The following is a 26,148-nucleotide window of genomic DNA, read 5'->3' on the forward strand; positions in this document are numbered from 1 at the left end:
AAATAAGGCAAATAAAACTAATATATTAAATAATTTTCTAATATAAATAAAAAGTACTATAATATATTTCTATTATAATTTAACAATATAGTTGAATAATATTATGATCAATATTATATTATAATCTATTATAAATACTATATGCAATATCAAATATAATATAATATATAATATTGATATAATATATTAATGGTATATTGATATACCAATTTTTTTTTTTTGACTATTGATTATTTGGTATCCTAATTTCAGCCCAAGATTACTATCATTAGGGTGATCTTGGATACATGTCCTCAGAAAAGATTTCACATCACCAGTTTGAATGGTGAATTAAAAAGTAGGAGTAATTTAGGATTACTGCCACGTAGAATCACCATGATGCAACCAAATTCGGTAATCTCATCATTTCTAGCTATATGATCTTTGATTTAGAGGTCATCACCCCTCCTATACGAAACATCCCCATCAAGATTTGAAAAGTTGCGGTTGCACCAAAAAAAAAAAAAAAAAAATCTAGGTGATCTCATCATCTCTACCTGTATCACCTTTCCCTTCTTGGCCTATTATTATAGTTAACTTTTCATTAAATGATTTGTAACAACCCATAATAAAATTCCAGGCCTAACTCCATCGTCTCCACCCCAACAGAGTAAGCTCCCTATTTTCTATTTCCATCCTCCACTGTTCCTCCTCTTCTCCCTGTTCCAACCCCCGTTCCGTCCGAAAGGTAAAAGGAAATCCAACCTCTCTCTCGCCTTTTCCTCGCTCTCCTCGGGACCAAAACCATGTTTCCCGTTTGCACCTCGTTCTCAAAATCTAGCGTCCTGATTTCTTCGCCAGCGACAATTCTAAGCCGCTTCAACCCAATCGCGAACCCTAAAATTCCGCCGTCTTCCCCAAACATTCCATCTTTCTCCCTCTACTCCCCCTCACTCCACTGAAATTCCCATAAAAATCCCACTTTCCTCCAATCAGTTCAGACCGGATCTCTTCTTCCTTCTCTCCCCTCTTCAAACAGACTTCGAAATTCAAAATCCCTTCTTCTTTCATCAAAAGATTGGGTTTTGACCCCTGGGTCTCGTTTGATACCCCAAAATCCTTCGTTTTTCCTCGAAAAGATCGGATCTTGACGTCTTGGTTGTGTTCGATACCCTAATTTCCCTCTTTTTTCCTCAAAAAGATCGGATTTTCGTCACTCGGTTGTGTTCGATGCCCTGAATTCCTTCGTTTTTCTTCAAAAAGATCGAGTTTTGGCCTTGTTTTTGTTTGATTCCCCGAAATCCTTCGTTTTTCCTCTCGGAATTTGACGCCTGGGTTGTGTTTGATTCTAGGTCGAGACACCACGGAATGGATCAGCAGGGCCATCCCACCCCTCCGGTGATCGGTGTCGCCGGCCCGGTCCCCTACGCCGCCGCCGCCGCCGCCGCGGGGGCCGCCGGCGGCCCCTACCAGGCCTACCAGCACCTCTACCACCAGCAGCAACAGCAGCAGCAGCAGATGCTGCAGATGTTCTGGGCTGACCAGTACCGCGACATCGAGCAGACCACCGACTTCAAGAACCACAGCCTGCCCCTCGCCCGCATCAAGAAGATCATGAAGGCTGACGAGGACGTGCGCATGATCGCCGCCGAGGCCCCTGTCGTCTTTGCCCGCGCCTGCGAGATGTTCATCCTGGAGCTCACCCACCGCTCCTGGGCCCATGCCGAGGAGAACAAGCGCCGCACCCTCCAGAAGAATGACATTGCTGCCGCCATCACCCGCACCGACGTCTTCGACTTCCTTGTCGACATCGTGCCCAGGGAGGAGGGGAAGGAAGACGTGCCCCGCCCCCTCGGGGCCCCGCCAGCCGACCCCCTCTCCTACTACTATGTCCCGCAGTAGCTGCTGCCCGGCAATGTGAGTCCTGCCAAACTATCTCCCCCCTTTTCCTATGTTCTTTGTTTGCTTTGATGGGTAGCGTTGGTTTTGAATGTGGACAATTGGGGGGACTGGTCTGCTGTAATGATGCTGGAAGGGAGTAGAAGAAAAACTAACTATTCAATTAGATTTTGCTTGTCTAGTCTATTGTGGGCTTTATGTGGATGGGTCTCTTTTGTTCAAATTTACCCATCTGTTTCAGTGTATGTCTAGTGACAAATGTATCTCATGCCGTATATCGTTGTAAGATCTGGTGATGGTTAGTTACTTCTTATGGGTCTGATAGATTGACATAATTGATATGCGTGTATTTTTGCACATTATTGGAAAACAGGAGCACCCTGGTTAGGGTGATTATGGATTATAGATTGACATTCATTGACCCCTAATGATGAATAATTCGTTTAACTGCAGGAATGTTGATGTCATGGTATGGAACATAATAGAAAGAAAAGGATAATCACCTCTAACCTTTTATTGTCTTTACTACATTTATCGTCAATTTTATGCATCCGTAGTTTTCAGATTGTCATTAGGACTTGATTTAATTGGGCTGTCAAGCTTAGTTTAACTGAGGTGTTATAATTTAAGTTACAATGTGAATGTTGTTAACACCGATGCATTTGATTCATGATTTCTTTATCTTTACTGGAGAAAGGGCTTACTAAATTTATGGAGAAAGGTCCAAAATACCAAGGTGTTATCCTAACAATGTACAGGCAGGTAGTAAATTTGTAGAATGTATGTATGTATGTATGCATGCGAAATAAAAACCAAAAAGAGGCCTAAGCAACATGGAGATCCACAGATCAATGGTGCATCCATGGCTTTTAGTCGCTTTCATCATCCATCATCCATAAGCATACTAATGAAAACATGGTCTAATTTGTGCTACATTTGGATGTTGCTGAAGGAATTAAAGATCCTTTTTCAAACATAGAATTCTGTAATTGATTGTCGCATTTGTTATTGAGTCACTCTAAATTCTAATGTTTTAGGACCGCAAAAGGCACTTTGGTAATGTCATAATATCCTACTAGGCATCTTATGAAGGCAAGTTTTCCATGTTGTGAGCTTTATCACAACAGGTGATATCTTAGAATCGTGTCTTTTACACACTGGATGTTACATATGCAGTTTAAGGGAGGCCTGTTGATTTTTGGTTGTCTACTAGCAATCTTTAATATGATAATGCAATTATGAGTAAAGGAAGACTTGTTGATTTTTTGGTTCTCTCCTGGCGATGTCTAGTGGGGTCATGGGTGCTATTTTGGCACTTAGTAGTTGCTTGTTTCACACAGAGGACTAGGGAACCGAGGAAAGTGTTGGTCCCATGGTTGGTCTCAAATAGTTTACTTCTTATCTGATAGATGTCCTCGAGTTTGCTAATGCCCATGAACTTGTTCTACAATATAGGTTGGAATATTTGACTTATTTATAATTTAAAGAACTGTTCTCTGGGGCCATTCATTCAACTTTAAAATTGGGGCATTTCTTACATGCTAGTAGTCTCAACGAGATATAAAAGCATGGACAAAATTGGGGCATTTCTTACATGCTAGTAGTCTCAACGAGATATAAAAGCATGGACAAAATTGGGGCATTTCTTACATGCTAGTAGTCTCAACGAGATATAAAAGCATGTCCATGCATTGAGCATGCACATGGAAATTCGTATGTGTTTTATTATATTCATCTCTATTTACTTAAGATTGAATTGGTCATGTACCTTTTGATTGTGAAAGATATTTTAAAATATGATGGCATGGTAATACTATCTTCTAGCTGCCCTGGCATGCTCACAAACACATGTAATTGGAGGACCTGCCTAGCTGCCCTGGCATGGTAATACTGTCTTCTAGAATTATGTTTACCAGATGTAGGTGCATAGTTTTTTTTGAGGTAGATTCTTACTTCATATTAGAGAGGTTAGAAAAACTTAAATCATAAACATGGTTATAACATTTTTATAGATAAATTTTGGGGGAAGAAACTGACATTCTTCTTATCAAAAGGGATCTTCAGTTCATGTTTGTGATATTACATTTAGTGAATGGAGTTTCTAGTTGAGGTGATTTGTGAACTGATGCAATAAATGATCTAAATACTAGATCTAATGAAGTAATCATGGTATAATGAATCCTTAAGATGCTTGCTGTGAAATTGCTGCAAGTGACATTGGTATTTGTTTGCCTTGTGGTGAAGAAGGGTGAGACAAGGTGCTCAATTTTACATATATTATTTTTGAAGGATGATATATTTGTTTGGATCTACAGAATCATCTATGCTGCAGACAAATATGCAAAATGAGAGATCTGGTATTACTGTTGTTAACTTCATTTCTATCATTTGTGGTTCGCAGGATTGTATGTTTAACTATGAAAATATTTTGTTAACCAGTTGCAGTTAATTTCGGTAAATTAAGTCAAGATTTGTTTTCTTGTGGCTCCACAAAATAATATATGCTGTTGTGAAATATTTAATTTGCTGAGTGTGACGTCATTGGCGCTGTGATAGCACAAGGAATGCATGTGCAAGAACGTTGCAATGCAAAAGCTGGAATGAATTCATCTGGCTACTGCAGATTGATTGTGATTCAGTTTTCTAATGTCTTGAACTTTCTACTGGAAATGAATATCTGGATACGTGATATCAACGTAAGTTGCTGCTGACATTATTTAGAAAGAATTTTTTTCAGATTTGCTGGAATTGTAGTATTGCTACCGTTGCAATATAGTTTTGACTTTTATTCTATTCGGGTTGGACTTTTATAATGTTTATAGCTCAAAAAAGGTATGAAAAACATATAGATGATTATTAGCACTGCCCTTTAGGATAATCAGTTAAGCCATTAACCTATGGTATGGAGTGCAAGGATGTACCTAAATAAACTTTGAGCCCATTACTTGGTTGATTTTACAGTCCTTAGTAGTCTTCCATCTGTTATGATCATAGGGAGAGTGAAAGTTGCTTTTGAAATGATGGTTATATCTAATGAGAAACCTAAAACATCAATTAAAACCCCTTGATAATCTCCCAGCAAGTATCATCTGTGTTTTTCTCATAGTGATTGAAGTACGTTTCACTTCAAGGGACTGCACTTATGCCCTATATAATCCAAAGAACAAGAATATATAATACTACTAGTAGATCTGGAGAATCCAAATATGCGTCTGCATAAATTTATCTAGTATTATCATGAAACTTCTATTTTAGATGTTATTAACATTTTTAGCTGGACATTCACGGGCATCTATCATTTGCTTGAGTCTTTATTCATGTTGGTCTTGATATCTTTAGAATGTGTAAGTGTGTATAATGTCATCCATCGCAGGATAAGTTAGCAAATGAATTCTTTTCTTTTTGCAGTTCAAATCTTGTAGTCGTGATAGTTCATTGTTCAATCTTGAATTCATTTATTACTTGATTTATGCCCATTTGAACATCTGTGCATAGCTTATTATTGAATGCTATCTGAAGGCTTGTTAAAACAGATTTTGTTGTCACTGAAGATTTACCTAATGCTAGAATTATATCAAAAATTTAAACATATTTGGGCATGTCATATTATGTTGTTCCCTATGTCAAATTATACCAAAAAATGTTGCGTCAATGCAAGCACTGCTGCGGTTATAAAGAACAATGCCAGTCCCCAACAATTTTTCAGGCTTCAAATTTGTAGCAGATGCTTCAAGATCCATGTTCTACCATAGTCCAGATACTTCAGTGCGAGTAGACAGGTTATAAGAGTTACTGTTAAATTGAAATAATAGATAGAAGGGGAAAGGAAGAGAAAGTGGAAGATGTGGAGGAAGGACATTTTCATTACTCAGAGAGAGAGAGAGAGAGAGAGAGAGAGAGAGAGAGAGAGATTGAAACATAATATAAAACATAATTATTACTGGTGGAATTATATAAAACAATTTGTACATATCGAGCACGAGAATTTAGCAAGATGGCTCAAGCATGATGTCGATTTACATGTTGCTCATGCAGAAACTTGTCCATCTAGCTTGTAAATTTTGTGATGTTTTTAGGTAATTTTTTTGACATGTAAAGTTTCAAGAGCTCCTGTTTGAGTTTAAGACTCAGATCAGTCTCCAATGCTTGTTTTCCAAACAGTGACCATATTTTAACAGCTATTCACTGCACAACCCGAAACAAGATGGAACTATTCAATGGGAAGTGTTATCTCATCTGAAATCGTCAAATGTTGTCTTTAGTTTTGTGTATTTTAAATAAAACCTGAGTAAGTCGTGGGCATATCATCTGATCATATGTTTGGTTGGTCACGCTGGTACAGCCACTCAGATTCAAGGTTGCATGATTTGATTTCTTCTTCGTATCAATGGTTTCATTACATTGTTTCATGCTTTGATGTTTGGCTCTCAACTGCAACCTTACTGCAACAGCAGAATTATCAAATATCCTATGACAATAACCATCAAGCCCTTGAGTATTCTCATGTATTCTACCAGCTGATATTTGATGGTTTAATCCAATGAGAACCAGAAATTCTTAGATGATGCTTCACCTAGTTTTGAACTATGTATTAGTACCATGCTAGTATTTTTATTATCAATGAATGATCTGTTCCACCAAAGTCTCAGAAAATCATAGTAAAATGAGTCTTGTTTTTAAAACATGGCATGCCAAAAAAAAAATTCTGCTTCTAATTGGCAGGAAGGCCGGCTCTTGTTCAACAGCCAATATTGAATCATTTTCAGTGAGCTGTGTGAAGCGGAACCACCTCTTTTCTTCAAGTATCTTGTGTTTTCTTCACCAACCCAACCCATGTTTGAACATTGGGTCACGGCCATCTCAAATGAGCCTGAAGTGTTTTTCTCAGATGCAGAAAAAGGAGCATTCATAACCACCGGAATTCAAACGTCACAAAAGATGCATGCCAAAGAAATACCAAGGTCCTGCCAATCATATGGCCATCATATTTAGACTTTATGGAATTGGAGAGAAACGGATTGATTTACGAACGTTTCTAAGCAGCCAAAAACGAACGAGAAGAATTATTCCCAACCACAAGATACATTTGAAACCTAATTAAGGCGAAGGTCTCTCTCTCTCTCTGTGTGTGTGTGTGTGTGTGTGCGCATTCATGTCTGTGCTGAAACCAAAGCTGCATGGCATAAGCAATAGAACTACTTTTGTCGGATCACTCCAAGGAGTCATACGCCGAAAAACTAATGCTGACTCCATCCCTAAGATGTGGAAAAGGAAATTTAAAACAACCACTCTTCTGCAAAGCTCCAGCTAAAATTATTAATAACATTAAAAATAAATACAGTGCTTCTTTGAGTAATCACCATAAAAGAAAACACCAATGTGCAACAAGCAAATGCATGCATGCGCACGCACACCTTGAAAAAGAATAAGAAGCAGACGTAAGACACCGATCAAAGAAACAAAGCCACAGGTTAAGGCATAGCCTCCCTAACACATGGCATTACAGTGCAGAATTTTATGTAAACAAATATGCATCACTCGAGTCAACATCCTATCATGTAATTTCAACGGTATTCCATCCATGTTTCTACCAGGCATCAAAGGCAAAGCTATACCCAGTAGGCTATCTTCCTTTACTAGCTATTTTTGCAGCTTGAATAAGCTGCATTCAGATACATGCACCAGGAAACCACAGGAACTATCACCATCCACATAATCAAAGAATTTAATCACCAAGGTCATAAATAAGATTTAGAACTCTTATTGAGGACGCTCAACTACCCAGACCTGCTTTAGGGGACTATGAACTACTGTCTCACAGTTTTATACACAAACCCGACCGGTTTTTTCTATACAACCCCCACAATGGTATCAAACTGTAAAATGCAAGCATATAACTCTGGATTAAGATCACAAGGTTTTGTTCTTCACTTAGTAAGGCACATACATAGGCAGACTCCACAACCCGAAATGGTTTGCCATCTATATCCCAATATATCCAACAAACCCTCAGTAGCAGGAACACGAACTTCAGACAGAACCCAAGTTAGAGCATGCCTTGTCCCATTGCACATCTTGTTAATGGGAGCATGGATTTGACGTTGCAACCCTTCATGGAGATTTGGCAGTAACATGGCAGACAAAGATGGCCCCCAGAAAGAGGGGCAGCAAGACGACAATCTCAATCTACACCCTTGTCTTGGCTCTCTTCATGCTGAGGCTGTTGTGGAAGGGAGATACGGAAGGTGATTGCGGAACATCTTCACGAAGTGTTCCATTGAGCATAGCAAGCTCTCTAAGCTGCTGCTTTTTGAAGAAATCTAGCGATTCATCCTGTATTCAGAGAAAAGAAAAAGGAGGATTGTGTGATGGACATGATAAAATTGAACTTCTGGTAACTAAAAACTTAGTGGATGAGGAAAGCAAGAATTAGGTTTTGGATGCAGGGAAAGGAAGCAATACCACAGGCTTCAGCAGCTCTTCAAGAATGTCACGAGCTTGCATCAAGCGAGCATCAACAATTTCAACGGGCAACTCAGCTTCTATGAGTATGTGAAGGGGCTCATTCAGATGTTCATATCCTGGCTTTCCTCTCATTGTTTCCTCCTGCAAATTAATGATACATGAGAACTGGTTGTGCCAATAAAAGTAGGATAAGTAACACCTCTTGTATTGAGGATAAGGCACGTAAAAAATTTGTCAAGCAAAGAGTGTTGTGAGCATGAATAAACCAAAATCATTTCAAGAGGCAGAATAACAATTATCCATTTCATTTTTTCTCTAGCCATTTGCCTTTTTCCCTTGTAAAAACTCTATTGTTGTTACTAGTAAAGACAGAACTCTTCATTGTACTGCAGTCACATATAAAAAGCCGGGCATAAAGCCCAAAACATGAGCAGATTAGAAAAAACATAAGTAATAAAATTTTTGTAGTTAAGCAATATCATTAAACTAGGATTCCCTGAAGTCCACATCTCACAAACTCTTAAAAAAATGAATGACCTGTTTTTCATTATAAACCATCATCACAATGCTGAGCTTTCATAGCTTCACTGGTAGGATAACCAAACAGTGTGCCATCTAATTTCAAGGTGTAGGTATGGACAAAGATACAAGTACAAACTTAAAACCTGAAGTATTCCTTTTCTTATATAGCATCAACATATAGATGTTGTGAACAGTATTGTTATCCTGATCTCATATGTAGATCATCGAACTCTAAATTTTTACAATCCTTCTCTCAACAACTATATGCCCACAACCAACAAGGTCACGGAGGGCCTACAGAAATAAAAACAAACATATAGCAAGGAGTAATCCAATTATAATTACTCAGGTGTCCCCTTTGTTAAATGTGAATTAATGTTGCATGATCAAATTAGATTGTTGTAAATGAACTGACCAACCATCTGTTTCTCTAGGAACTGTGGCATCTGAAAATTTTGCTTCAGAAGCATCTTAGAACTCAAACAAACACTTCCCTATCCATAAACACTAATTTAGGAAATAATCAAATTGCAAGACATGGCATCACATTTTGAGTCTGATTAATAGATTTGCCATTTAGCATTCACATTAACTTTTCAGCAATGTAGTGTAATTTCTAACTGAATGTTTCTGATCTGCCCAGACCTTCTAGACATAAATGGCCAATATAATTTACTCTTGTTTTCTTGCATCAACTTCCTCCACTATTCTAGTTATGGTTGTTTTACGTAGTAGATGCACGCTAAGATTAATAATGATGCATGTATCTAAAGACAGTAATGATCAAAGCATAATTCTTACTCGCGCAGGATCTTTGATGCTACCCCGTCCTCTAATTAGGACACGACATTCAGTACTTGCTTCCATTCGCTTGAGAGAATTTCCTCTAGGACCAAGGAGCCGCCCGACAAAGTTGTACTGTAGAACAATTTAAAAGAATCTCATGAATGCCTTCAAACATAATCAAAAGTAAAAATAACAGAAAAGGAGAAGATTGTTGCATACATTTGGGTATTTGTCCATAGGAATATCAACCCTGATAGTTTTTTTGACAATGAGACCTGAGGAGCTGCCTTGCTGTCCAAGCCAGCCATGTGCTGATGAAGGCTGTAACAACCCTAACCTCTGCAATTTAATAAAGATGTTACATGAGAAGCTACAATGAGCAACAAAAACATTTGAAAGGAGTATATATTGATATAAGGATGTGTCCTTCACATATGATTTGGCTTCTAAAATATTGAATGCAAGTATTGGATATCCATGTAAAAAACATATAACTACACATTATTATTAACACTAAAAAGACAGTTTAAAATCAGATGAAAAGAAGAAAACTTCGCATTCACGAAGCATATTAAAAAAGGTGTATAAGAAAGAAAGACTCATGGGTGCAGTCAGATGTTTCAGAAGCATTCTGCTTCTAGAATAAACATGGTAAGGTTCCAGGGTCACCCTATAAAAGGACTAAGAGGAAAGACCAAAAATAGCTGCTACTTAGTTATCATAATTGTAAGGATCCGTGCGGGCATGTTTAGTCCTACATCGGTTATTCGCTGAGGAGATCTTGGACATTTATAGAAGACTAAGGAATCGGAAAAAAAATACTTTCCGGATAACCTTTTTGATGAGGTCTTGGGTTGTTACAAATGGTATTAGAGCGAACTCGGCCCATAGCATATGTGAACTAGAGGACACTGCAGCACGGGTTCATAAAGGCTGACCACGAGACGATCGTGGTGCTTGTAATTGGATTTGAATGGTTTTGAACCCTTAGCATGACGAGAATATTAGGGCTTGAACGGAGAGAGTATGTAAAGGCATGTGCAAGAGTGTGTTTAGTCCTACATCAGTTAGTCGCCGAGAAAATCTTGGGTACTTATACAGGACTAAGGAACCAAAAAAATATCTTCCGGCTAGCCTTTTTGGGCAAGGTCCTGAGTTGCTACAAATGATATCAAAGCAAACCCGACCCATAACCTGTGTGGACTAGGAGACACTGCAGCATGGGTTTATAGAAGCTGACCACGGGCCAATCATGGTGCTTGTGACTAGATTTGAATGGATCTGAATCCTTAGCCTGACAAGGACGTCAAAGCTTGAACGGGGCGAGTATGTGAGGATCCGTGCGGGCGTGTGTTTAGTTCCACATCAGTTATTTGTCGAGAAGATCTTCGATATTTATATAGGACTAAGAAACAAAAAAAAAAACCTTTCGACTAACCTTTTTGGATGAGATCCTGGGTTGTTACAATAATGAAGGCAAAAAGAATCAATCAGTTACCACAATACCATTAAGAAGACAAAACTTGATGCTACTACAGAAATGCAGAAAAAAATCATATATGTTGCTGCAATTCATGGGTTACCAAACCTAAAATTAAGGGATACAATTCTTATGAGCAGCACTAAGTCATTATAAATCATTATAAGTTTGAGAATATAACAGAAGAAAAGAGGTGAACTGGTGAAGGGTAAATAAGTTAAACACCAGGTCACACAGACTCACTGGTTCAAAATGTTAATGTCACAAAACCAGGCACAGAAACAATAGTCTATTACATAGGATCATGCGTAGTAGTTAGTCCAATTACTTTCAAGTTCAAATGAATGTAAGAAACTGTATCAAGGAACATATACAAGACAATAGAAGTCAGCAAACTGAATATGCTAAGAATGCAGCCACTCAATCAGGACAGTTAATCAGGTTAGCATGAATTGCAAGAAATTATGTCAGAAACGCTTCTGGTGAACAGTAAATTAGATGCAAAAGAGAGTTATGTTAATGGTTAGTATCCGTACTTCTGGTTGAAATGATGATGCCCACCCATTCATATCAGCCGCTCCTCCATTCGAAAATAATCCTCCGGTGGTCAGCGGGCTACCATGTTCAAGCCCAGTTTGATCTAAAAGAGAGGCATTCCCCAACAGTGTGGTTACACGCATAATTTCTGCCCAACAATTTCAATTCCAAGCATAAGATGCACCAGTTAGCTTTTCTTAAGAAATTAGTTAGCAGTAAATGGACAGGCATGGGTCAACTAACTGGGTGCCCAAAAATCAGTACTATATCAGTCTAAATACAGCAATTGTAATTTCGAAAAAGGAGAAAAAAAAACTAGTATGACAAAAGCTCATAATTTGCTTATTAGCAATCTGATAGGTTAAGGAGATCTTATGTATATAGATATATGTAATACTACCATCAAAAAATGGAAGGGCTTTAATTGTTGCATGGGAAAAATACACTATATTAACTAATATCATAACTGTTACCTTTAAATTACATAAAAGAGCAGCACAACCAAGACATTTCAGTCTCATTGCAAAATAAAACAATCTGATATATAATGAACTAGATAGTACAATGCATACCAACCTTACGCTATGACATAGAAGAACATTCTTTGTCCTATTATCACAATCATGACTGTCTAAAAGTAAATGAATAAGGCACAAAAAACTTTAGGAAAATTCAGCATTTGGGAGGCAAAAGCACCAATTTGCACTCTCCAGAATTTACAAAACAAATCTATTTATTCATATAAATTAAAAAAATCAGACAACCTATACCTATAGTTTACACTTCAGGGTGACAGAATTGGACATTGAATGACTTTTGATGGCAAAAATCTAGATGTAGCAACCGTGGCAACAATAAGTAAAATAAGTAACATTATAAAATCCTTCTGAATTGAGTTTTTTAAACAACTAGATTTTGAAAAAAAAATGCCAACGCCTACAGTTGCAGTAAACATGCAAAAATCAGTTTTTTGCTATTCCCAATTAAATAAATTTAATAAGTCCAGTAATATCCAAAAAAACAAAAGTTCCCAATTCCTTTCACCATTAGATAAGTAACCTCACCACCATGTCACGTATGAATCTCATTAGTGCAGTTTTTTAGTGCTTTGTAATCTGCATCTCAAAAGTTGCAGCTGAATATGATGCACTCATACTGGAGCAATATGCACTTGCATGTAGGGCTGGAAGTGGGCTCGGGCCGGCCCGAAGCCCATCGGGTCGGTCCGCGGGCCGGGCTCGGGCTGAATGAGTAAGCATTTCGGGCCGGGCTCGGGCTGAATGAGTAAGCCCATATCTATTTCGGGCCGGGCTCGGGTATTTCATTGGCCCGGCCCGGGCCCGTCCAAGCCCGAGCGCGCTGCCAGCCCGACTCGCAGGCCCGAATGAAGTGACTTGCCCAGTTGCCCCGAGTGACCGAGTCCCGTTGCCCCTATCGGCTATCAGCCTATCACGAGTATCACCCGATTCACCCCATTTGCAGAGGCGGAGGCGCGGAGCCGCGGAGGGCGGAGCGGACGAGCGGTGGAGGTGACGAGGCGTGGTCCGCGTGGAGCTCGGGCCTGGTTCCTACCCTGCCCGGTTTCAACCCCAGCAAAAACCCTAACCTCCGATGATGCGGTCACACCCCTCCATCGAAAATAGACCCCAAGTTGCCGACTATAAAACTCGGTAGCCCTCCCCTCTAAGCATCGAGCTACTACGGGCGTTCTCGGCCGCTGCGCTCCCCTTCCTTTGCTTCCCTCGTCCGATCTCCATTTGCCCTCGCGAGCTCCACTCGGTGGCGCTCATTGCGGTTGAACAGGAGGTGAAGCTCTTCAATCGCTGGTCCTTCGAGGAAGTCCAGGTCGCTATCTTCGCCGCCTCTCCCTATTTTCCACTTCGTCGTTTCATCAATTAGATTCTAGGGTTTCTAGCGTTCATTTAGGGCATGATGACTAAACGATCAATTTCCTTGTCGCAATTTGTTTTCAGTTTTTGTGTTTCGATTTATTTTCTCTTCCTCATCCCGCAAGCACTTGAGAAACGGGCCGGGCTGGCCCAAACGGGCTCGGGCCGGGCTCGGGCCTGGTTCCTTTAAGATTTTTCGGGCCTGGGCCCGGCCCGAAGCCCGGAAAAAAATTTCGGGCCGGGCTTGGGTAGGGGTTTGGCCCAGCCCAGCCCGGCCCACTTCCAGCCCTACTTGCATGTTAGCAATGTTAATTCTTATATGCAATGGATGGAGTATTAAAGTTACATGTATTAAAGTATTATCTTAAACACAGAGTTAACAGGGAAACCGTATAAAGAAAATCAGGCTGAACTGCCTTTACCTTATAAGCTTTTGCAGGAAAACATTAAATTAAATTTGTAGCCAGAGAATATCAGTACAGCAGAATGACACATTGCTAGAGATAGCATATTTATTAGAGTAAGTTGAAGATCTTGATAGTTACAGAATATCAGTATAGCAGAGTAATGCATTGTTAGAAATACTAATATATATCTTTGCATTATTTTCATATATGAATAGTTTTATGATTCTAACATTCATATATTATATCAGAGAGGATAATATTCCTAATGGCAATTGTTTATATCAGGCTATTGCCCAGACAAGTAGTATATTACTGCAGCAGAACAATGCACTATTAGTAACACTGATGTACATATTTGTATCACTTTCATACAATAGTAATTTTATGATGCCAGCATTCACATATTGTACAAGAGAAGATGATGTTCCTATGGCAATCGTGAAAATTAGGCTATTTCCTACAAAAATAGTATATTGCATATTTGCAATCTCTCTGATGCCTGCTCTTGATCAATGCTTCAATATCAGGTCACCAAAACCTTACTGGTACAACACATCCACATATCAACACATGGTACACAACTGAAGTCAGCACAACACCTATATTATGTGTTAGTATGGGTACATACCGAGTTTAGTATCGTATCAATACCAGTACACCTCATACCAGTTGGCACAGGCAGTACTTAAAACCTTGCTCTTGATATTAGAACTCCTCAATGGCTTCCAAGGCCCTTATCATCAACTTCAAAGAAGTAAAGCATGAGATGTATACATCCTGCCAATATACTTGCTGCTAGATGTGACCATCTCATCAATGTCTAATATACACAAAATGGTACTTTCACTAGATACCACTGCAGAATCTAATTGCAGGCCATTGTTTGAAGAAAGCTCTGAACTTCTGTTTCTTTAGTTCTCTAAGGATGTAACTATGGTTACTGCCTTGCTACTTATTTGAAGATGCATACAACTAGAAGCAAGGAAGGTTACACAATCCATTAAACTCTATATGTAAAGAAAAGAAAATCCCTACCTTACCTTCTCTCTCCACCTCCTCGTAGCTCTTCACCCTTCCCCTTCCTTGCCCACATGTTTTAAGGAACATATTCGTGCACGCGCGACACAAGAAATGGGGGGGAGAGAGAGAGAGAAGAGAGAGAGAGATTGCTTTCTTCCTAGAATCTAATCAATGCATGATGTATACCCCTTCTTGCTCTTTAACATCCCTTTCACTTTACTGTTTACTCCTTGGACATTATATCCTCTCTACCAACCTCTTCCTTTATTCTCCCCGTCCATATGTCTCCTCACAACCCCCTTCTATAATCTTCCCTACCTCCATAGTCACCTCATACCTACCTTATTGGATGCATGCATCTACTTCAGCCAATCACAGGGTAATCTATCTTTGGATGAGACTCATCTATATATGCATCCATTGGCTTTTATTTCCAACGAGGTGAGCCTTAGTGCAGTGGTAAGGAAGCTTCATTGTGATATGGTTATCAAAAGTTCGAAACAAGGAAACAACCTCTCTGCACATGGGGGTAAGGTCATGTATATTTGAACCTCCTCAAACCCAGCAGAGGGTGAGCCATTTGCACCGGGTTGCCCTAGCTTTATGTCCAACAAAGAATTGGGAAACTTACTTACACAGCATCAAAGATTTAGATTAGTACAGACCATTAGAGAAGTGCCATATGCAATAGAGCCATCTATGGAGCTCTCCAAGTTGGATTGAAATGCCATGATGACTCATTCATTGACATATGCTTGCAACCAGCTTCTTCTGACTATCACAAGAAACAACTGTTTAATCCCAAAAAGAGTCAGAAACCTTGTTGGACCACACCCTGAAGCTTCAAGTCACATATCTGAGGGCATAAAATCCAATATTAGAACTTTTTTTCATTGTGAAGCACAAGTCATCTCCTATGTGATATATTCTAGGGTCATGTGTTGGGATCTCAAAATTCAACTACTCCATTACAAGACCACTCCAGGTATTTTTAGGGCCAAAATTTCTTCTTTATGAGATCCTACCACCATTTCCACACAAGTTCCTTCCTTACATGATCAAACCCAAATACTGCACTAGCAAAATTTACCTCTAGATTATATCAGGGGAGTTATTTTAACCCTCTTGAGTCTCTAGTCTAGCATATATTTCTAAATATTTCATGTTTTAGTTAAATTGCATCTTATGGTACAAATTCAGAGCTATATTGCTACGTTGTTGTATTTTAGGTCAAAGATCGCCATTTCACCTATTCTTGTACTTACATCCTTCACACAAACTCTTGATAGTTTTTCTTTAATTATGTTAGAATATTTTTATGTTTTTAAAGCATCACTTGCCTCTTTCAAACTTTGGAGATTATTGAATAAACATTTGATGAGTCCATCTGAATTTTGATCATCATGATTATCTGGTTTTCCCATTTGTATTGTTCTCAATCACCTTTCCTTGCATTTGAGTGCTTGATAGCTGGCCTGTGTACTTTCCATCTCTTCTTCATCTATAGGTCTTCTTTCTATATACCACTTCACCAACTCATTGAATCCCTTAGGGCCTTCTATTTTAGGGCCCATCCTTTGGTGAGTAAATATCATGGGAAAGTTGGTCAACTTTTCCATTGACCAACTTATACATGTTCTCATACTTGTCCAAGTGGGTAAGTTATTTTCCCATGGGTAGCATTTACCTATGAAATGGGAGGAAGTCTTACCCACCTGGACGGTGGGAAAGTCATTTTTCCATCAACCAATAAAATAGCCTTTTTATTTTATTGCCAAAATATCTCCAACCCTAATATTATATTATATTACTATTATATATAATATAATATATTATATACAAAATATTATATTATATATAATAATATATAAATATATATTATTATTATAAATATATAATAATATTTATATATTATTATAAATATATAATATATATAGATAGAGAGTATCATGGAAAATATGGATAGATATTAGAAACTTACCAGGAAAAGTAGTAATGTAAAAGAACATGGGTAATAGATTTCGAAGCCACTTTTCAATGTGTAAAAGAATATAGGTAAATTATTTTTCTATCTAAATGCTGCCTAGCAAACATTTACCCATGAAAATACAGATTACCAGCTAAGTTTTTTTACCTCCAAAGAATGTTCCCTTAGACTCACCCCTTGATCAATGGCTTGGCTTCCTTTTCCCAACCAATGACTAACCTTCAGATTCCTAGATAAACAAAATTACGTTTATAGCCCATAGAACCACATGATTACTAATTTACTATTATCTGCACCAGTCCTTGCAAGGACTATCCACAGCAAGAAGCCAAAATGCCAAAATTTTGCAACAGAATGTGGCAGTACATTAGTTTTGATAGGGACTACCTTTTAAAGATTAAGAGAGGTGCTTACAAATCATAAAACTAAAGGACCTAAACTTCACAGCACCATTTCTCATATCTTCATAAGCCTTGGAGTTCCTCAAAGTAATTGCATGAACAGGAAATCCGAAATAGCAAATATCATATGCCACAGTTCCATTGACACAAGTAATTCCTCATGAACAGTTAATGTTGCAAAGTGATGATAAAAACAACTTATCTCCTTTCTGTTTAAGTGTATACTTTGTATGACTGATAATCTCAAAGTGTCGAGTTTCAAGTTGCCTTTGTAACAGCCCACCTACAGGCATGAATGCAACAACATTTTACTTTTTATCAAAGGTAAGCGCACATGACAGTGTATCAGGATGCACCAATAAACAAGAAATTTCACCACATGATAACCATTACAGTCTCACATGTCCACCAGGCAAAAAATGTTCATGCAGTACCCTTTGAATGATGCTATCTTCCCAAAACAATCTATTACCTTTCACGCAAATAACACCTCCATATCTAATTTCCTGAAATGCAGGAGCCTCTAATCGACTCCTCTTTCCACTAAGAGTTATTAATCTAGTTTATGAAGCATAAACCCTGAGCGAATTTACAGATATTTCAATTATTTGACCTTTTCATTCAGATATATTAGCCGAATATGTGATCCCTCTGCCACATTCTGTAAAGGTCGCTGATATGATTAGATGCAAGAAAGCACCATCCAATAAAGAAAACAGATTAGACATGGTATCATTCTCTGCACTGCAATTAAAGTTTTAAAATTTTCAGATCTATGTCACATAATGTACTTCAGATTGGCTTAATACAAAACATGAATATTTCCACGCGACAAGAACAATTATGATAAAAAAAATCAATTTATTAAATCAGACTCAGGATGCTGTGGGAAGAATGTGGAGGATACCTAACAAGAGACTTGTGATTGGCTTAACACAGAACACCAGAAAAAAAGAAAAATGCCAGAGAGTCATGAGTTGCAAATACCAAAACCAACCATTTTACCAGATCTTGCCAATTAACCATAAATGTTGAAAAATTATATTTTTCAAAAACTCACCTTGGTTCAGCAACCAATAGCAGTGTGGCAGTACGGCCATAAAGGGGACAAGCTTTTGACGCTCTGCCAGCAACTCTGCTAGATACCTGCCAAGCAATTTACCCACCCCATTTAAGTACGTTTTAACAAAAAGGATAGTTAAATTATTCTAATAAGCTCACAATATCACAAGATTTGGATCCCAAAAATTGACATGCACATGAAAAAAGAAATATAATATTCACCAAAGAAGCTGTATGATCCAAAATTAGTTCAAATCAAAAGTATTAAGTATCATAAAGGAAAAGCAACAAATTAGAGAACCTTGCACAAGAAAGTGCACAAATCTAATGTTGCTAATGAACTACTCCCAAGCCCTGACGCATAAGAAATTCACCTTCCAAACTATTTACTGTGATAACCAAAAAAAAAGTAACGACGGAACGATCTATTAAGTAACTAAAATATATATAAATGAGATAACCAAGTAAAGGCATTTGAAGAAAAATGTGATGCAAGCCTGGGAAGCAAGACAGAATTATCATTATTTTCCCAAAATCTGCAATCTCTTTGCATCAGCGCATGCAATAAAAACATAACCGTGTCCAAATCTTCTGAAGTGGACTAACATATGTAGACCACAACGTGGTTCAAACTTTAATAGAAGACCTTGCCGCAAACAACTACTAATAAGGATACAACAAGGATCACTGTTGTATTAAGTGAAAGGTGGGGTTTGGAATAATTTAACAGCCCATCTTCCACCTGACACGCATACTGTTGGTGTAGAGCATGCCAAGGTATGATGGGAGTGGGGTTCGGTGGCCAGGGAGGGGAAGTGGCCATGTACCTTCTAGAAGATATGATTCCGGCAAGATTAATTTCAGAACCTGGCAGATAGTAGTGATTGTGGGGAGAATCCCAGTGCCCTAAGAGCTCCTTGGGTTTAGAGACTGTTGAAAGGGGGGAAGAAAGGTAAGAAAAAGGGAGATTGAGGTAGTTACATTGGTAGGTAAGAAGAAGAGAAAGGAATCAGTGAAGGACCATTAACTTTTCTATGCTGTAAAAGAATGGGGTAATAGTAGAGTGGCTTTCTTGCACTCAAACACTTGAATTTATTTATCATGAAATTAAATTTGCCCGTATAAGGAACAAAAGAAGAAAAATTGAGCTTCAATTATGTAAGGAAAAACAATCTTCAGATTTAGGCAAAAATATTTGCTTAAAGAAAATTTGAACTTCACCAAAACTGTTCAGGATGAGAAGAACAGGCTGGTTTAATAGATGCAGGTGAATTGCTGATATTATCATTCTTATCTATGCATTCATCTTCACCCATCTTCATGGTGCTAGTTTCTTCTGTTGTCACAATTGATGCAGCGATCACCAAGTTCTAACCATCGAACCCACTTATATCTCCCATAGTCCTTGTTGTAGTTAGCAACTACATCCCCTCTACCTCCCCATTTAGGATGTTATGCCTATTCAAAATCTGGTAGTTTTTTTCTTTAACATTGTAAGGTTTCTTCATATTACCATGTTTAGAGACAACATCTACCAATTATTGGGGTCTCTCCAGATTTAGAAATCAATAATGGCCAAGTCCTTTCCCTTTAGATGCTGCCACCCGAATATTAACACATACAGATCTCCAACCCTCAACGAAACCCTGCATACTACCATTGAACACCTATATAACAGGTTATCACTTCTTTAAATTTCATCTTGCTATCAACTCTTCTGGACTCACATGAAGAAATAACTCTACTCTTTTAGAACCATCCGCCAACACTTACCCCATAACCATTTGGTTCCAACCATCATTGTCACTCCTTTTATAACCTAGAAATACCATTGACAATCCTTCTGCAACATCATATGATGAATGTAGGAATGGATTGATAGTTCCACCACAAACCATTTGCCCATACAAGTGATCGAATAACTGATAGGCTCCCTAAGATCATTGATTGTTGTTTAATGATCAAAGAAAAGTTGTTCAGCCCAAGAGCAAAGTAGTTATTGAATGAATTATGCCTCACAACGATGTTGTAATTTAAAATTTTAAAGTTTTCTTGTATTTTAGTTTTCAACCTTTAAGTAATGTCAAGGTGTCCTTGCCTCATCAAATAGCAACTAAAGAAAATATTCATAACTTCAAAGTCAACAAGGAATTTATATGTTAAACATTGTGAATAAAATGTAATTTTAAAATAAATTAGTTTCTTTCTTGGAGGAAGTATTTTTTGAAACTAATAAAAAGCCCTCTTTGGCAGATGCACTAGAGCAATATATATATATATTACGGCGTGTTCTAAAATGCAGCTGTAGTATGCAGGTGTCAAGAGACTGCATAGGCGTATGCAGTATACGGGCTGCGTATGCAAACATCTATGTGGTTAGTTTTCTTAACTATATAAAATACATTAAGTATAATAAAACAATAATAATTATAATAATATTTTTAGATAAATAATTTCAATATTATTAACAATAACAACTAAAAATTAGCATTTATTACATGGTGCTTGGGCCACATATGTAGTTGCACAATGCTAACTGAGCCACATACATTGCCGTACAATAGTAAGTGGCTGGTCTTTTAGGTCCATATGCAGTTTGACTGCATACATAAATGCATATAGGCAATGTGGTGCGGTCCAGGACCACATCCGCAAATGTGGCCTCATGCACCACATTTTAAAATATTAATTATATGAAAAGGTAAGAAAGCATTCATAAAAAGTGGAATGAATTTATCCATTCTATTTTATTCCGCAATATAAAGTGACTTGTAACTTTATAATGAAAGGCTTCTTCATGATCCAAAATAACTTTACAAGGAATTTTCTTATATATAAAGTACACCTTAAAAGTATTTTACTTCACTGGCTTGGAAAATTAACTCAGGGTTCTAGCAGTAATTAATACTAGGGGTATAAGGAATATAGTCATATTTAACAAATATATGACTTAAAAACTCAAACATGCTCAGAATATCCAGAATACTTGGATCCTTGAGTATCATGCACATCAGAAAAGAAAAGATAATTTGTCGACACCAAATAGCTAAAATTCATTTAATTCAGATGTATTAAATCTTGAGGCAAAAGAATAAAACTATTGAATTTCAAACAAGAAAGCAAAAATCAAACATTGCTAATAAACTATTCCAAAGCCTTGACAGCTCGTAAACCAAGTATTCCAAACTATAACTCACCAAAATCATCTATCATTCTATTAGATAGATAAAATATGTACATGTATGAGATACACAATTAAAGTTAAGGAAGAAAGCACTGTTAAAAGACTAATAAGCATGAAAAAATACCAAATTCGACCCCTCTCTTCATTAGATTCTCTGGCATCAGATATATCCAAGGATTGAAGTACCGATACCGCCACACATATCAGTACCTTAGTCGCATGGTATAGACGAGTACAGTGCCATGCCATACTGATACACAATAAGCCTCCTTGTGCTAGAACAAGAAAATGGAGGTGAAACACCATGTGTCAGTATGGCACTAATAAGACCCTTCTACGGATACTGAAACCTTATTGATATGATCCAATATGGCTACTATGTACATTGGTATGGCCAATATAGACCAATATGCACCGATATGTAAATTTTTGGATCTATTTCTATTTAGATATTATTAAAAAAATATAAAAGTGCGTAAACAAAAAGTGGGCATGTTTATCGGTTTCTATGTTTCTTCTGCCATGTAAAGTGACTCGTGGCATCACAAAGCATTCTTCGTGATGCCAGACATGACTCCACAAGAAGTTGCTATATATAAAAGGTAGATCTTAAAAGTATTTCACTTTACCAGCTTTGAAGATTAACTCAAGGGTCTAGCCATAATTAAGACAAGACGAGGCGATCAAAATTATAAAATTGTTTAACTAAGGGATGAAAAGGATTTAAAAACTCAAAATGCTCATGAAATCCCCAAAACTTATATCCATGAAAATCACAATTAGAAAGAAAAAATAATTTATCGACACCAAAGAAGCCATCTGAGTCAAAGTTCATTACAATCAGAAGTGTTAAATCTTGCAAAAGAAATGCATATAAAGCTAGTGAATCTTGCACAAGAAAGAATAAGAATCAAAGACTGCTGATAAACTGTTCTAAAGCTCCAAAAGACCAGAAGTTCAGTTCTAAAACCCATCAGAACCATCTATCACTCTATTAGATAATTAAAATATGTACATACATGATATATGCAAGTAAAACCACAGATGCAAGACTTATGTAATAATAAAAGTGCACGCACAAAACGCAGAGTGTGTCGATTTCTCTTTTCCATCTGCCATGTAAAGTGATTGATGGCTTCACAATGAAAGGCTTCTTCATGATGCCCAACACAACTTCATAAGAATCTGACGTTATGTACAACAGTAGATCTTAAAGGTATTTTACTTTACTGTGGCTGGAAGATTAACTCATGGGTCTAGCCATAATTAACATAAGAAGAGGAGCTCATAAATATAAAACTATTTATGAAATAATCACAAAAGACTTAAAAACTCAAAAATGATCACAAGGTCCGGAAGAGTTAGATCCTTGAAAAGCACATACACATATTAGAAAACGAAGAGAAAAAAAAGGTACCAATACCAAAGAAGCCATCCAGGCGAAGATTTCATATCAATCAGAAGTACTAAATGTGGTAAAAGAAAAGCATTAAACCGGTGAATCTCGCATAAGAAACCATAAAAATCAAATCTTGCTAATAGACTGTTCCAGAGCTTGAAACACAAGTACTCATCTTCCATTCCAAGTGTTTTCAATTTACAGAGCACATAGCATAGCTCACCGGAACCATCTATCTTTTCATTCGATAACTAAAAAACACATGCATATGGAGAAACGCAGTTAAATGCAATAAAAAATAGCAGTGATCCAAGACTAATAATCACGAAACAACTGCAAAAAAATTCGCCTGCAATCTGCGATCACTTTGCATCAACAAATGCAACAGAACCAGAAAACCGAAAACTCAATTTTCAAAACACGATAACATGCGTAGATCACAACAAGATCGAACTTTTAATAACAAGAACCTCATAGCAAGCAGCATCTGCTTAAGGAACAAGTCTATAGATCTATTCGCAAAATAAACGAAACGACAAGAAAGATTAGAGGGTGAGAGCACAAGATCGGAGCTTTTTCGTTCCAAACCAAAACTCGGGGTTTTAGGATGAAGGAAGAGCCCTACCTCTGCTGTTCGACGAACGCGCTGGTGATGGAGCGCATGCCGGTGATGTGAGGGGAGTGGGGGGCCGTAGAGGGAGAGCAGGCCATGTATCTGCCGGAAGCCATGGTTCCGGCGAGATCGACGCCGGATGCCGGCAGTTTGCGGCGATCACAGGAGAATTCCGGCGAGATCTCGGGGACCCAAGAGCACCCCCCGGTGGCTGGTAGAAACAGAGGAAGAGGGGCTGGTGAAAGGGGGGGGAGGGGGAGTGGGGGCGGTGTTAGGGGAAGAAGGATATATTTATATGGGGGAGGTGAGGAGGAGAGGGAGAAGAGCGCAAGGCCTACCATTCACTTCACCATGTTTGTGAAAAAAGGGGTGAAAGTAAAATTTTGCATTTTCGTAAGCAAATACCTAAAAGTTTTTTATATTTTCACAAAAAACTATTTGCCTGTGAAAAAATCCATAAGAAAATCCTTAGAATTAAAAAAAATCAAAAAATAATTTTATCATTTTCTAAAAATTAGATTTACAATAACATTTTTTTTTTTTTCTCCTCATAGTTTGTAATGTTTTCCGAAAGTTAGCCTATAATTAGAGCTATCTATTTATTATTATTGCTCTCTTTACAAGCCTGTGCCATCTTTAGGATTAACAATGAGCATTGGTCCTCTCTCTATTAAACCTATCTGCAACAAAAAATTTCAAAAACACAGTCATCATTACCATTCAATTAATCCTTTAGTTACCAAACTTGCAAAGCATTAATATCCTTTTAAAGTACATTATTACGGTCAATTTGTTTGGACCCATGCCGGTCATGATCACTCCTTTCAAATCCTTTTCACTAGTATTATCCCTACAACCCTCTTATTCCAATCATTATTATTGTCCCTTTTATATTACACCAATATCTTTTTTTTTTTTTTTTTTTTTGCTGAAACTATAGGAGGGGAGGGGGAGGGACCAGCCCACCCGCGTAGCAGCCCCATTACTGAGCCCCCCTTCCACTAGGGAATGTTCGATACAGGTCGCAGGTTTCGCGTGCCTTCCCCGACCCGTGGGCTCACCCCACTGGGTTCACCGCCTCACGTGTGGGTACGTCACCCCAGTGCCACCTTGGTACAAGTGGAAGGAAAGCATAACCGCCAACAAGCCAGCCGAGCGTGGGGCATCCGGTCCCCTAATTTAATCGACGCCCGTGCGTTTCGAACCCGGGCAACTTGGGCGGAATTATCGCCCCCTTACCACCAGGCTACTACCTTGGTGGCTATTACACCAATATCTTTGATGATAATTCTATGACTACTGAGTGATCAAATAACATATAGACACCTCAAAGTAATTGATAGTCAATGGGTAATAAATGAAAATTGTTCATCTCAGAAGCAAAAGTAGTTATCAAACAAATAAGATCCCATAGTAAATATATGTTCTTAAAGTTTTTTTTTTTTGGCATTTTAGATATTAACCAAGGTAATATAATATTATTGGCCAAAGTAATACCATGTAATTCTTGGGATGTAGAATATCAAAATTGATCAATTGTAAGTTCAAAATATAAAAGAATTTTATATATGCTAAAATCTTGTTCAAACAAACATTTTTGTAATGTTTTTCAGTAAATTTGTTTATTTTTCGTGGTGGCAACGATGCCCTCTTCGACATATACGATGCCTCTGTGTTTGTCTCTCTACATTTGCATAAAAAGGGAAGCACCTTTGTTAGTTTTTTTATTTTTCTTTTTTTATGCCATATTGAGTGCCTTGAAACTTTAAAGTAAAAGGCTTCATCATGTCGGCAACAGGACTTCACAAATTGTAATCATATATGATAGTAGAATTTTGAGTTAATTAATTTGTTATATTGATATGGAAGACTTGTTGATGGCTCTATTTGATGGGGAAAAAAGTGGATCACCCAACGCATAGAGTTAAAACACCCAAATTCAATAGTAAGCCAAGCCTCGGCGAACGTGATCTCGGTAAGCATGGTCTCGGCGAACGTGATCTCGGTAAGCATGATCTCGACGAACATGGTCTCGGTAAGCATGGTCTCGGCGAGCGTGATCTCGGTCTCGGCTAAGCAAAGCTTGATTGACCTTGAGGCCAAAAAAGACCTAATCAGAAGCTGAGACCAACCCCAACTCCACCGAAAGTCAAGCTTGTCTTTAAATCGGAGCGTCTGCATAAAGAAAGGGTCACCAAATCCACCATATTCAGGATCAAATCCCACAGTCTCCGCCATAACAGCTGTCAAATTTGAATCTTTACAATCTCAACCGATTGCCAGCTTGTCTGAAATTCCGTGCCATCTAAGGTAATTTATTTAACCCCAGATTTGCGCAATCACATCCGATGGCGAATAACCGCCACACCTTCTCCTATAAGGAGGGGAGAACTCCGGGGAGAGAGGAACTTCTCCTCCTCGATAAAAAGATTTCTCCATTAAAATATCTATAAATCCTCTTTGACTTAAGCATCGGAGGGCTTTCGCCGGATCTTCCAGCCTGGGCTTCTTGCAGGTC

At 38.0% G+C, this 26,148-nt stretch overlaps 2 protein-coding genes across 2 annotated transcripts; one reads left to right on the forward strand and one right to left on the reverse strand.

Annotated features, from left to right (window-relative positions):
• The first annotated feature begins 608 nt into the window (after positions 1 to 608).
• Positions 609 to 2,283, forward strand: LOC103710665 (nuclear transcription factor Y subunit C-6-like). Its single transcript, XM_017843692.3, has 2 exons — positions 609 to 727; positions 1,332 to 2,283. The coding sequence occupies exon 2, from the start codon at positions 1,348 to 1,350 to the stop codon at positions 1,879 to 1,881; it is 534 nt and encodes a 177-aa protein (XP_017699181.2). The 5' UTR covers positions 609 to 727; positions 1,332 to 1,347; the 3' UTR covers positions 1,882 to 2,283.
• Positions 2,284 to 7,490: 5,207 nt separating this feature from the next.
• LOC103710664 (KH domain-containing protein At5g56140-like) lies at positions 7,491 to 23,896 on the reverse strand. The gene is made up of 7 exons (XM_008796510.4): positions 23,643 to 23,896; positions 18,433 to 18,518; positions 11,668 to 11,816; positions 9,871 to 9,990; positions 9,667 to 9,783; positions 8,341 to 8,484; positions 7,491 to 8,211 (listed from the first exon to the last, which is right to left on the reverse strand). The coding sequence occupies exons 1-7, from the start codon at positions 23,744 to 23,746 to the stop codon at positions 8,065 to 8,067; spliced, it is 867 nt and encodes a 288-aa protein (XP_008794732.2). The 5' UTR covers positions 23,747 to 23,896; the 3' UTR covers positions 7,491 to 8,064.
• Between the last annotated feature and the right edge of the window lie 2,252 nt (positions 23,897 to 26,148).

Source organism: Phoenix dactylifera, chromosome 1, assembly GCF_009389715.1.
Source record: "Phoenix dactylifera cultivar Barhee BC4 chromosome 1, palm_55x_up_171113_PBpolish2nd_filt_p, whole genome shotgun sequence".
Taxonomy (NCBI): domain Eukaryota; kingdom Viridiplantae; phylum Streptophyta; class Magnoliopsida; order Arecales; family Arecaceae; genus Phoenix; species Phoenix dactylifera.

Excerpts from the sequence above, each read along its gene's own strand:
- LOC103710665 (XM_017843692.3), top strand. The coding sequence starts at position 1,348 with ATGGATCAGCAGGGCCATCCCACCCCTCCGGTGATCGGTGTCGCCGGC.
- LOC103710664 (XM_008796510.4), bottom strand. The coding sequence starts at position 23,746 with ATGGCTTCCGGCAGATACATGGCCTGCTCTCCCTCTACGGCCCCCCAC. Across the intron at positions 11,817-18,432 it reads CTATTGGTTGCTGAACCAAG|AAATTATGCGTGTAACCACA; the intron begins GTGAGTTTTTGA and ends ATTGTTGGGCAG. Across the intron at positions 9,784-9,870 it reads CTATGGACAAATACCCAAAT|TACAACTTTGTCGGGCGGCT; the intron begins GTATGCAACAAT and ends ATTGTTCTACAG.